This window comes from Sceloporus occidentalis, unplaced genomic scaffold (assembly GCF_023333645.1).
Source record: "Sceloporus occidentalis isolate IW3139 unplaced genomic scaffold, rSceOcc1.0.p SCAF_159, whole genome shotgun sequence".
Classification (NCBI taxonomy): domain Eukaryota; kingdom Metazoa; phylum Chordata; class Lepidosauria; order Squamata; family Phrynosomatidae; genus Sceloporus; species Sceloporus occidentalis.
Window position 1 is genome coordinate 2,117,978 of NW_028317139.1, and position 12,918 is coordinate 2,130,895.

Consider the following 12,918-nt stretch of genomic DNA (forward strand, 5'->3'; position numbering starts at 1 on the left):
CAGCATATGTAGACAAACTTCAAATGTTAATTGAGTATCATTTCAAAAATGTATACAATTTTGAGAAACATGATGGATTATAAATGAAAGAAAATACAAAAAAAAGGCATATAGCATTTTGGTTACTTTAGTGTCAAATACTGCGGTAATATATTATCCCAAAACTTAATGGAGCTATCTAACGTGTTAAGCTTTTTTAATTTGCCCGACTCTTCCAATATGGGGCTGTGTATTTTTTTTATTTTTTCTTTCTTCAAACTTTTAGTAGTTTTAGTTTGTTTTTTATCTGCAGTTTTCTTTGGTGCAGGCTTTTTCTCTTTATCTTGCTTTTCATGTCTAAATTCTTTATTGTCTTCTTTTCTCTTTTCCTTATCTCCTTCCTCCTCCTCCTCTTCTTCTTCTTCTTCCTCCTCCTCCTCCTCTTCTTCCTCTTCCTCTCCTTCTTCCTCTTCATCTTCTTCCTCCTCCTCCTCCTCCCCTTCCTCCTCCTCCTCCTCTCCTTCTTCCTCCTCCTCCTCTCCTTCTTCCTCCTCCTCCTCTCCTTCTTCCTCCTCCTCCTCCTCTCCTTCTTCCTCCTCCTCCTCCTCTCCTTCTTCCGCCTCCTCTCCTTCTTCCTCATCCTCCTCCTCCTCTCCTTCTTCCTCATCCTCCTCCTCCTCTCCTTCTTCCTCCTCCTCCTCTCCTTCTTCCTCCTCCTCCTCTCCTTCTTCCTCATCCTCCTCTCCTTCTTCCTCATCCTCTCCTCCTTCGTCCTCATCCTCTCCTCCTCCTTCCTCATCCTCCTCCCCCCCTTCCTCATCCTCCTCCCCCCCTTCCTCATCCTCCTCCCCCCCTTCCTCATCCTCCTCCTCCTCCCCCTCCTCTCCATCTTCGTCCTCCTCCTCTCCATCTTCGTCCCCCTCTCCTTTCTTCCTTTCATCCTCCCCATCTTCTTCTTCCTCCTCCTCCTCCCCATCTTCTTCTTCTTCCTCCTCCCACTCCTTGTCCCCTTTTTTCTCCTGACTGTCTTCCTCCTCTGTTTCTACCACTTGTTCATTCTTCTCTTCATCTACATCTGTCTCCCTCTCCTCTTCAGAATACACAAATGTTTCTTGCTTCTTACATGCATTATTTAAATTGCAGCTCTTTTTCTCAGTATGGTATGAGCTGTGTGTTTTTTGCTTTCTCTCTCCAAATTCTCTACTCTTAAAATTCAGAGAACTATCTTCTTCTGAAGACCCTTGAGTGCTGTCTGAGGTTTCTTTTTCTCTGCCACGTTGACTTTGTACTTTGACAATGGTTGTATTTTGCATAAACTTTGCTTTCCTTTCTTTATGCACCTGATACTCATCATCACTGCCTGTCCTGCCCCCCCTGTTAGAAATTTCAGCTCTAGACTTGCATCTGCTTTTATTAGGTTTATTAAAACCAGAGGCTGCACTTGAGGACGATGATGTTCCTGCATCTCTTTTCACACAACTATGCTTTACACTGATGGGTGTTTGCTTCTCTTTATGACTACTGTCACGGCTCTTGACACATATTACTTTAGGAACCCTTCTATGCTGTGTGTCATTTTGAATAACTGCTGTGCTATCTGACTCACTAGTTGTGGCAGAATATATACCAGTCATACTATCTGGATACTTTATAACATGTCCTTTAGAATTTTGCTTCTCTTGACGTTTTTGGAGAACCTCTAAATCCATTTTTTTATTAGGAATGTCTGATTGCGTAGCGCAGGATTGTTCTTGACTGGCAACAAACTTCATTTTGCCAGCTTTGGCTGCCTTCAGGAATTTAGCTCTCATATATTTCTTTAGAGCCTCTGCTTGCTCAACAGTCACATCAATATTAGAATACTCAGAATTGGAAGCATCCCCGTCAGTACTAAAGGATTTGCTCTCAGACAACATGGATGAAAGACGACGCTTGGTTCTCTCTCTTGACTTCTTTACCTCCACCTTACCATCATATTTCAACTCCACATTTTTAATGTTCTTCTAATCCAAATGAGAGGCAAACAGCGAAGAAAGAAATGAAGAGATTTAGGGAAGATGAAATGAAACATAAAAGCAAAAAGAAAATATGGAGTCAACAAAATCATGCCAATAGGGTGAAATGGGAAGCAGGAACAGTCATAGTTATAGTTCACCGTCATAGTTCACTGGCGTGTCAAAGGCAACCCACTAACTATTTATTGCTGCTGCTGCAAGCCTGGTCATCACAGTTACATAGTTATATAGGCTGAAAAAAAGACATGCGCCCATCAAGTTCAGCCCTTCCTATATCGTTTAATTTGTTGCTGTTGATCCAAAAGAAGGCAAAAAACCCCAGTTTGGCTCTTTCCAATTTTGCACTAACCAGGGAAAAAATTCCTTCTTGACCCCAAAATGGCAGTCAGATTTCTCCTTGGATCATGTTAGAAGTGGAACAGGAGTACAACCACAAACAAAACAGCATTAAAATGTATACTAAAAACACAACTGAACTTCCAAGATATTAACGGCAATTTTCTATTAAAAAAAACAGTTAACTGGAAGACATGGCATATTTATTGCTATAAACGGACCATTTTGTTTTGCCCTTTTTGCAAGCGAGCTGTGTGATCCATATACAGTATCAGTGTACAACTGTGACGACGCATCTACAGCTGTGCAAAGCTAAGAAGAAAGAAACCTTCATGTTTGATAAAACAGTTTTATGGAGCTGGCAAATAATTAGTGGCCATGATGGCACCTAGTAAGTTATTGCTAGAAACGCAACACAGGATGTGCATGTTATTGGAGCTTTCCAAAGTTGGTATCACATCAGGAAAGGTAGAAAAGCAGAGGAGGTGTCTTCTAGAAATTTTAGTATATGAAATAAGTTGCGTATTTAAGTGTATAAACCTGCTATGTTTGATGTATATACAGGCTGAACTAACAATCACATATCTTTTAACTAGAGAGAAGTAACATTCACCTATAGGATTTAGAAACATGCTGCTTACCTTTCGTTTTTGTACAGGTGAAAAACGTATGGTTTGGTCAGCGTGGTTAACGTTCATGACATGCGTCTACAAAGAAAGACAAATCAAGGTTGATCAAAATTATGAAAGAGAATAATAACAACGACCAAGGGACTCAGAAGTGTATAAACAGCGGGGTATGAACATAAAAGGTCAAAATTTAGCTGTGATTTAAAAAGGATAGGAGTTATTTTCAGACATACCCAAGCAGTATATGATGCTTGAACATCAATAAACATTAGTTTTCACAGCTACATATATGGTTAAATTGTGTTATTAAATTTGTTAAAAAAATGGGCCACTTAGTAAATTAAAGCGTGGTACTTCGATAGGATGCCATCTTTGCAATGTCAGTTCAAGAAATGCCATCCCTGCTAGATATTCCATGGTCAACTGAAAGTGGAATTAATGGAAAGTAAAAAAGTGTTTAGGAATAGCAAAAACTCAACCATGGAGCTGATGACCACCTAAAGTCACACAGCGGGGTCACCGAGTATGGAGGCGCATGATGCGTAAAAGTCACAAACGCTGAAGAGTTCCAAACGTCCACTGGCATTAATGTCAGCACAAAAGCTGCATGCAAGCCTCACATCACCAAGTACAATGACACACGTGGGTTTGAACGGTGTAAAGCACACCGCCACTGTACTCTGGAGCAGTGGAAACGTGTTCTGTGGAGTGACAAACCACACTTCTCTGGCAGTCTGATGGATGAGTCTGGGTTTGGCAGATGTCAGGAGAACTTTACCTGTCTGACTGCATTGTGTCAACTGTAAAGTTTGGTGGAGGAGGGATAATGGTATGGGGCTTTACTTCAGGGGTTAGACCCCTTACTTTCCTGTAATGGAAATCTTAATGCTTCCCCATACCAAGACATTTGGGACAATGCTATGCTTCCAACTTTGTGAAACAGTTTGGGGCCCTTTTTTCTATTCCAGCATGACTGTGCCTAGTGCACAAAGCAAGGTCCATAAATACATGGTTGGGGGCAGAGTGACATATAGGGGGATATAAGGCATATCTGGGGTCAGAGTGGCAAGCCTGGGGCAGATCTGGACAACTTGGGGGCAGGTTGGCAAATAAGAAAAAAAAAAAATCCTTTCTTGATCATAGTTTTTCTTAAATATGAAAAATATTAATATTACATTAATATTTACTAGTAAAACTTTTTTTTCTAGTCTTATATTCAGGCTCTCTTTTTTTCCTAAAACAATATTCAAATTTTGTAATCGATCAAATACAGTGTGTGTGTGTGTGTGTATATATATATATATATATATATATATATATCCATCGATTGCGTAAAGAGGTTTATACATCGATTAAAAAAAAAAAAAAATCATCGCTATGACACTAATCCCACTGGGGTATTGTTAAAGTAAAATAATCTATATCATGATAATGCATACTATATATGAGGAAATAGCTAAAGGATTAAGTTCCAACATTGGAATGTGTAACTTGAATATAATCAAACCATAGGGACCAAATCTCATTGTATTTGGATCGATTTTGATTGAAAGAATAAAAATATTTTTCCATATTTGCCTGAAACATAATTTGGTTAATGATCTCGGTCCAGAAAATTTCTAAGTGACCCCAAACTTTTGAAGTAGTGTATGTATATATATTATATAGTTATTAACATATGGCACATACCATGTTTAAGAGATCCGTGGTCTCACCAAAACCTTTGTGCTGGCTTTCAGAGTCAGAACTTTCCTCTGCGGAAAAACTTTTCACCAGATCTCCTGTTTTGTTTTCATCATCTTCAAAAGATAATTAAAACAATATTGGTTTAGAAGTAAAATCTAGAAACAAAAAATGATCTAAAAACATTGGCGCCTAAAACACTGCTATATCAAAACAATGTTTTACTGATCCAATGTATTATTTTATTATACCAAGGTCACACAGGATGCAATCCACAAGCCTTACTTAGCACTGAATCCATGGATGATTCATGGATGTGGTTTGTGTTGGAAGGCTCAGAACCTGGTGGTCTCACTTTAAGTAGCTGTGGAGGAATGGTTTTGCTCATAACGGGCAAAGAGGGATGGAATGGGTTTTTACTCAAAGGTGGCAAGGTTCGGCTCAGTCCACTGTTTTGTTCATTGTATATTTCCTTGAGGCAAAAAAAAAAAAAAAAAGATAGTAAGCAGTGTGCTGCTGAATAAAAATATAATATATAACTATAGGAATATCCGTATTTAACACTGCATTTGGTTTGTTAAGCAAGTAAGATAAGGACTCAAATGTTTATTTACGCCCATTCACATATGCAATATACAAGACTTAAAAGGTACACTCAAGCCGCCATATGCACAAGCCGTAGTGTGATTCTGCAGAATCCCCCTATATGCATTTGCCCCTTCCCTGCCTTTCAGTTATTTTAGGTGCAGGAGGTGTATTTGGCTGAAGGTATCTCCCTGCACATGATACACTCACCTCCAGTAACCACCAGTGCTGGTCCAGTGAATGCTGTAAGCATTCATTTCAATAGGAGAGCTTTCTTGCCACCCATTGGGTTTGGAGAAGGTAATTGGTGGCAAGAATCATCCGGCCACGAAGGAGGAGTGCAGCTGCAGATTCTACTTCAGGTAAGTGGCCTTTTTCTTTTTCCAGTTTGGACAATGCAAAGTTTTTTAGGGGACTCCTTTTAGACGACATTCCAGCCATCATATGTACTTTAACATATATGACTGAACCTGTTTATTTTTCATTGCAAATGCATACAACGATTCGTGGTAATCCCTTCTATGCATTTGCTCTCTTTCCAGATACCCCACCCAGTAGTGTGCATTCTCACCACCAGCCAGCACCATCGCTGACTCAAGTAATTGTGCCAGGATGTCTAACAAGACCTCATCTGCATGGCCAGAAATCTCTCCCATGGGTTTCAATGAAAGAGCATACCTTCCAGCAAATGGCAGCCAAAAATAATGAGATACGTGGACAACAGAGAGGACGTTTCCAGCTAGTTAGTCTTTAAATTATATATATATTAACATAAATAATTACATATTAAAGTACTTACATAGAGCGTTGATATGCATTCTTTGTTAGTGGGTCATGAAACTTACTATTTACACAAATCCTCACGTAAATCCACTGTATTAAAGCTATAACAATTGACACTAAACTTCATGCAGTGGGGTTGATTATCATCTAGTACTACTCAAAACAACTCACCTTCTCTCTCCGTCTTAAGCGCGCAGAGAGTGTTCTCTGCAGGGACGTAGCCATTTCCTTATCCCCGTTTAAGGAATTAACGGTCAAATAGTTCTCCTTTAGGTCATCATCAGGTTCTTTAGGCCTGGGTGTTGCAAAGACTAACATATGACAACCACCACAGGCTACCTGGAATAGTAACGAATGTATGGATCAATGTCAGATCCGCAAGGAAAAAAAGTTGCAATAAAAACAAAACAAAAGCAATACTGAGGTTTTACACAGTTCCAGAGTACTTATTTTCTATTCGATAATGCCAGACTGTAAACGGTTGATGCCGAGCCAACGAGAGATAATTAAACAGGCCATGTTTGAGTAGCGTATGCAGACGCTTTTTTGTCAAAGTACACAATATGCAATCATTACTATAAGTGGAGAACTATTCAAGGTGAAAATAAACATTTTAAAAAGGAATTATAGGCATTTGTAATTTCTTAGAGGACATAGATCATAAACTGCTGCCAATACCTAGAGCTCCTTGCTCTCTGCAAGTCCGGGCCAAAAGCTTTCCATTTTCTTATTTCTGCGATTTACCAGCCAAGAGAGTTTGGCATCAAAACCCAAATGCCTGTCCCAGCAGGGCTTTTTTTTTTTTGGGCATAGTTATATTTCCATTTGCGGAAAACATAAAAAAATAAATCTTCAATGGAAAGAGGCAAATAAATACAATCTGTGTATTTTAGATGTCACCTTAATTTATTGTGAAAAACAGCTCTAATGGCTTTTGGTATGTTAAGATGACAATATATTGGGCACTGTTCTGTAACGATTTAAAATCATAAGCAAAAAATATTCATTAGTTTTATAGTAAATCACATAATTGAACACATTTTATTTGCCTAATGTGTTTAGTGTTTAGTTATATCTAAAATACCTATGTAATGGTATTTAAAAATAACTAACAGAAATGAAAGCAAGAAAAGCTAGGCACATTAACTCCTTGTTTATTTATTTTTAGCATTATGTAGTTTCTTTCCTGGAAGATGATTGGCTCCGCCAGCTTTGGATGGAGGTATAAAGTGAAGGGAGTGGACTAGGACTAGATCCGATATTGCGGATTTGATAAACAGGACACACTTGAGAACGTTTTCGATAAATATGATGAATGATGCTAAAAGCTATGCAGAGGACAGGTCTACTTCAGGGAAATAAAAATGGGATTTATAACTGGAACATTTCTTTTTGGCATCACTGTTCGAGCTAGGGGAAAACTTTCATTTAAAAGGGACACCTCAGCCATTAAATGCATGCTGCTGAATATGAATGAATATGATACCTCTGCGGCATTCCTATGGATTACAAAGTACTTTAATAAACATTTGTTGCTTAGGGATCTGCCTAGGACACTGTAGTGTCCCTTCAAAATAAATTTAATTCAGAATTAATTCTCATGAATTATTATTGATCAGCCATGAGACAAATTACAAACCTTTAGATTAGTGGTTTAAAAATCATTATGTTAAAGAAAATGAATATTGGGTTAATTCTCCCCCCACTCCCACAAATAGCTGCTGTAGCTATCACTTTATGATATATTCACCAAACTGCTGTGATTAGAAGGAACAGTACAAATAGTACTTACCAACTGGACTGTATATTTCAAGAAATTACAACACAACGCAGGCACAAACTGATTGGTGAAATTTTCTTCCCCTAAACCCAGCTTGCCGTATCGCCCATCTCCAAAGGTATAAAGAAGGCCCCTGTCTGGAGACAAAATTACATAAAACATACAGTAAAAAAATACAGTAATAATTATATAATGCCGTATATAGCACTAAAATAAAAAGGTTACGTACAGATTACATATTTTTAAATCTATTGTATATACGGAATACTCCATCAATTTTCATAAACAGTGGTGCAATATACACCCGAGAATGGCAGCAAATGTATTCATGAAGTATGGACAGTTCAGCTTAATACCTCCTGCTATACTGAGAATATCCAGGGGAACCTAAATAATGCTACTTCTTTGCTCATCAAAAAGTTTCCTTTTTAAATGAAGAGTCAAGCTCTAGCTTTATAATAAATAATTGAAAAAAGGGCATAGTGGGGTCAAGGTTGCATGAACTCCAATAATTTTTACTGAAAAAGACAGCTGATCGGTTCAGCCCATCTAGTCAGTCTATTTCTCCCTGCTACTTAGAGCCTCAAACATTATTTGGTCCTTAGTCTTGACCTATAGATACGATATCGCCTGGCGGCACCTGTGCTGGTCAGCAATATGTGATGGAATAGTCAGTCTTCATGACTCAGAGGGACCCTCTGGCTTATAAAATTCTGTGAAGGAAAGAGCATTCCCATGAATTCTCAACTAAGTGCAGTTCTAAGCAGGAAATGTTACCCAAAATATTATATGATCGACCATGGGGTCAGTGAAAAAGAAACTGTATTTAAAACGTCTAAGCACCTTTTTAGCGTACGTGGTATTACTTACTCACCTGTTATAACTGCTGTGTGGTTTTCCCCACAAGCCACATATCGAATTTTAGTTTTCTTCAAGGCATCTACTACTTTTGGTAACTGGGCTTCGAAAATATGAGTGCCGTGCCCCAGTTGGCCAAACTGACCAAGGCCAAAGGTGTAGACTTCTTTTTCTATATAGGGAGCAACACACAAAAAATAAAGTCAGTTTCCTAACTGGCTCCTTCCAGAATGGGTGTCCAATACATAGGTATTGCTTATTTTAATCTGCGGCTTGTTGCATAAAATTATTAAATGTATGGGTTAAAATCTGTGAAAGTGTCTTCTTTAAGACTGCAACGGACTGAACATATAGACCACAAATCAATTTGCAATTACTAACCAATGTGTCATATGTATGTAGCAAAAATATAAACATACATTATAAAGTTTTGCTTTTGATAATTAGAAAAAAATTGTCCTTTAATTTTTTTTTTGTCATTTTTTTTTATTTAGTTATAAATTAATGTGTACATTTAGATTTACACTTAGAGAAATAAACAAGCCATTTTCTAGATTGTAAACTCATGTTTACTTTTTGTTTGCCTAAATCAAAATGATTACAGTGCAATTTCCTGTTTGGCCATTGCCCAGAGATGCAAGAATCAGATATTAAATTATCCGTTTACAATGTTAATGTGAACGCCATGAACATTTAGAAAATATGTCTTGCATAAAAGAGAAGAATTACATTTTATTTTCTAATCACTCCTTCCAAGTTCCTCTTGTTCCCCTAACACATTCAGTGGCCGTGTTAAGCAGAAATGAAGCTCATTTGTTGTGGGAAATTAGTTAAATGTTGTGACACTTTTCTCAAAATTAACGCTTGCACCAAATGAAGAAGTGTATATAAAATATGCTTTATTGATGTTATAAACAAACCTGTCACCGCTACTGTGTGCCCTCCACCGCAGGAAACCATTTTCACCTTTCCAGAAATTCCAGGGACTCTTTGAGGTACTTTGTGGTTTTTGAGTTTCTCTGAAGGTAGTCCAAGTTTGCCATTTTCAGGTTCCCCAAACGTGTAAAGTTCACCATCCTCTACAGAAAGCATTGAAAAGGTCAGAACGCTAAATGTAACTTTACACTCTACCCTATTGGCCTATCCCTAGCAAGTCCAATGACAGTCAAGCAGCGTTAGTGCATAGATGTGTGTGCATGCCTGTAATTACAAAAAACATACAAAACAAAGATGAACGATAAATTATTTGCTTACGTGTTACAAATGCTGTATGGTAGTAACCGCAAGATATCCAAGAGATTGGTTTGCCAATATCCACCTGCTGAGGGCTGCATTGGTTGGCTGCATTAGCTAATCCAAGTTGACCTTCTGAGTTATCCCCCCACATGAAGAGCTTCCCATCCACTGCAATGAACCAGACATATTATTGATCTACCATTTGATGTTACTGGTAGCTATCTGTATTGTCGTTGATGTTATACTTTTATGCAAAAAAATAAAATAAAATAAAAAAAGCAAATAAGAGTCTTTAGATATCAAATCATAGTATACTGCATGAGCAACAGAACCAAATTAAATAAAAAAAAGTTACACTCCATACATGTCCTTCAAGTACACTCCACTCATCATATGTACTCTAATATGAGTGGTCCATGTAGTACCTGTTGCAAATGCATGGGGGATTCTGCAGAACGCCCCTCAATTATTTGCATTTCATCAAACTCATTTCTTGCTCAGCAGCATGCATGCGCAGGTAACCTAGAGGTAAAAATGCATCTTAACATACTTATAAAGTACATCCATCTGATGCATATCAGAGGGATCATATAGACTTTACCTTGAAAGTATTTTCACTATAAACCATGAATCATTAGTGTCTTTAAAATACGGACACGATTGGTTGCAAACTACTTTGCTGGAAACATCTTGCAGCTTGCGTATCCACTCTTCTGAAAAGGGTTATTGCTGTTTCATTATGTGCAGCATTGTGTGAACTGGTAATAACATTTCTTTTAATTCATTGCCAATACCCCTACCGGTTAACGCTGCTGATGTATTCGATCCGGCTGACAGCTGTTTGATTTTATACTGAGCATTAAAAAAGGAGATTTCATGGAAGCTTGTCCTTTCTGTTAGGTCACCGAGGCCCAGCTGTCCTTCACTGTTGCCGCCAGATGAATAGAGTTTTCCTTGAACTTCAAAGGATGAAAAACAAAACAAAAAAAACAAAAAACAAAAAACACAAAATAAGCTAAGAAGAAAATTCTAAACAATGCTCTGTACATATACTACCTCAATGAACAGACATTTACATGACGGTCCTCAAAGATATAACACTAGTGGAGCAATATTCTCCTGTGTGTTAATGTGAAAGGCAGCTTATCATGAAGAAACAACGTCTGGGCCGCCACTATTTGGTTCACAGGCCATCAGCTGGAAAACAATGATGAAGCTGCATTTCTCCTTTAGATCCACACACAAAATATTCACTTTAACCCCTTCAGGACCAAGCTGTCCAATTTGTGTACCCTTTGTGATCATGGCTGTTTTAACAATTCTGTTGTATTTGCGTTTAGCTGTAATTTTCTTCTCTCTCATTTGTCGTGAGTTTAGAAATACGTTATAGGGTCAAAAAATACAAGCAGCATAGAGCCATTGGGATGTGGAATATGATGGTGCTCTATAAAACAATTAATAACTGATATTTTAAACCAAGACATCATGTGTCCATGTCCTATTTGGGAAATTTTTTAAAGCTAGCTCATTTAGTTTATCCCATCAAAGCTAGTATTTCTGAAAACTAAACACCCCAGGGTATTTCTTATGTATAGTACAGCAAGCTACTTTATCAAAACATTACAGTAGCTTAAAAAAGATACACACAAAGGGACACCTGTGAAGAAGTTAACTTTTCACAAGTGGTGCCTTTTGGGACCTAATATTCCCCTTATAAACAAACAATCTTGGCACTGGCTCCTAGATGTTCTAAGCAACCTGGAGGGTCAGGGTGGACATTATTTTTCTTCATATACCCAGATGGCTTGAGTACACCCAGTCTCGCTCTTGCAGAGCTTACAACAACCTCGCTCTATGTTTGGAGCTCTTGGAAGGAACAGACTGGTTCAAACCCAGCCTTCCCTTATACTTCATCAGGGATTTATTCACACAGATATTCATTTCAGGTGTATAAGCCTCTGCAAACCTGGCAACAAGGTGGCTAATCAAGGGGGGGGGGGTTACATAGCCTGTCAAAGTGGGGGCGTTCCTTAGCCGGGCACATCATTTTAGGATGTTGTGGCAAAAATGCATGAAGAATCATTTCATAGCTCTACCTAGCCATAGAATGGGCATAAATAGGGTTACTACAGATGGGGCCACTGTTGGTCCACTAGGAGTGGATGGAGAACGTTTTAATATTTTTCATTAGCATTGTAAGTGCTCAGAATGTAAGAAATTCTGGCACATCAACAGAGGTCCATGGCTTTTTTGCCAAAAAAAAGAATTAAGGCTAGCAGGATGGAAATGCTGGGCGTAAAGGCTAGATTGTGAGACAATATTTCCTAAGACATTATCTCCCAGAAAAAGTTGCACTAACTGCAAGGGGGTAAATCCTGTTACATCTAGGGCTGCAACAACTAATCGATAAAATCGATAATAATCGATAATGAAAATTGTTGCCAACGAATTTCATTATCGATTAGTTGAATCGATTTTTATCAATTATAAAATGAGGGTTTTTTCAGAGCAAACGCTCTCAAAAATACCCCTCATTATATAATCCGTTTAGTCTGACTCACAGCAGCAGCTCCTACTTACCAGTCCCTCATTGTAATCACTGTGACAACTGGCCCCGCCCCTTCCTTCTCCCAAAAGGCCAGAACCACATGGCTGTGGACACTCATCTAACTGTAAGTATAACATTAATATTTGGGCTGCTGAAAGTTAGGGGAGGTGGGGGTTAATTTAGGGGCAGTTATGGTTAATGGGGTGTTTAGGGTTAATTTAGGGGCAGCTATGGTTAATGGGGTGTTTAGGGTTAATTTAGGGGCAGTTATGGTTAATAGGGTGTTTAGGGTTAATTTAGGGGCAGTTATGGTAAATGGGGTGTTTAGGGGCAGCTATGGTTAATGGGGTGTTTAGGGTTAATTTAGGGGTAGTTATGGTTAATGGGGTGTTTAGGGGTAATTTAATGATGAGGACTGAGGGTTAATTTAATTAATTTAATAAAGTTAACTTAAGGTGCAGTAAGAGGTAAAGGGGGCAGACTAAG

The 12,918-nt window shown here is 38.3% G+C and overlaps 1 protein-coding gene across 1 annotated transcript; it reads right to left on the reverse strand.

Moving 5' to 3' along the window:
* Positions 1–122: 122 nt before the first annotated feature.
* On the reverse strand, positions 123–11,246 carry LOC149280160 (uncharacterized). The gene is made up of 11 exons (XM_089500774.1): positions 11,177–11,246; positions 10,685–10,843; positions 9,903–10,052; positions 9,569–9,727; positions 8,665–8,820; positions 7,803–7,927; positions 6,182–6,349; positions 4,928–5,114; positions 4,649–4,758; positions 2,972–3,037; positions 123–1,982 (listed from the first exon to the last, which is right to left on the reverse strand). The coding sequence occupies exons 1-11, from the start codon at positions 11,244–11,246 to the stop codon at positions 123–125; spliced, it is 3,210 nt and encodes a 1,069-aa protein (XP_089356900.1).
* Between the last annotated feature and the right edge of the window lie 1,672 nt (positions 11,247–12,918).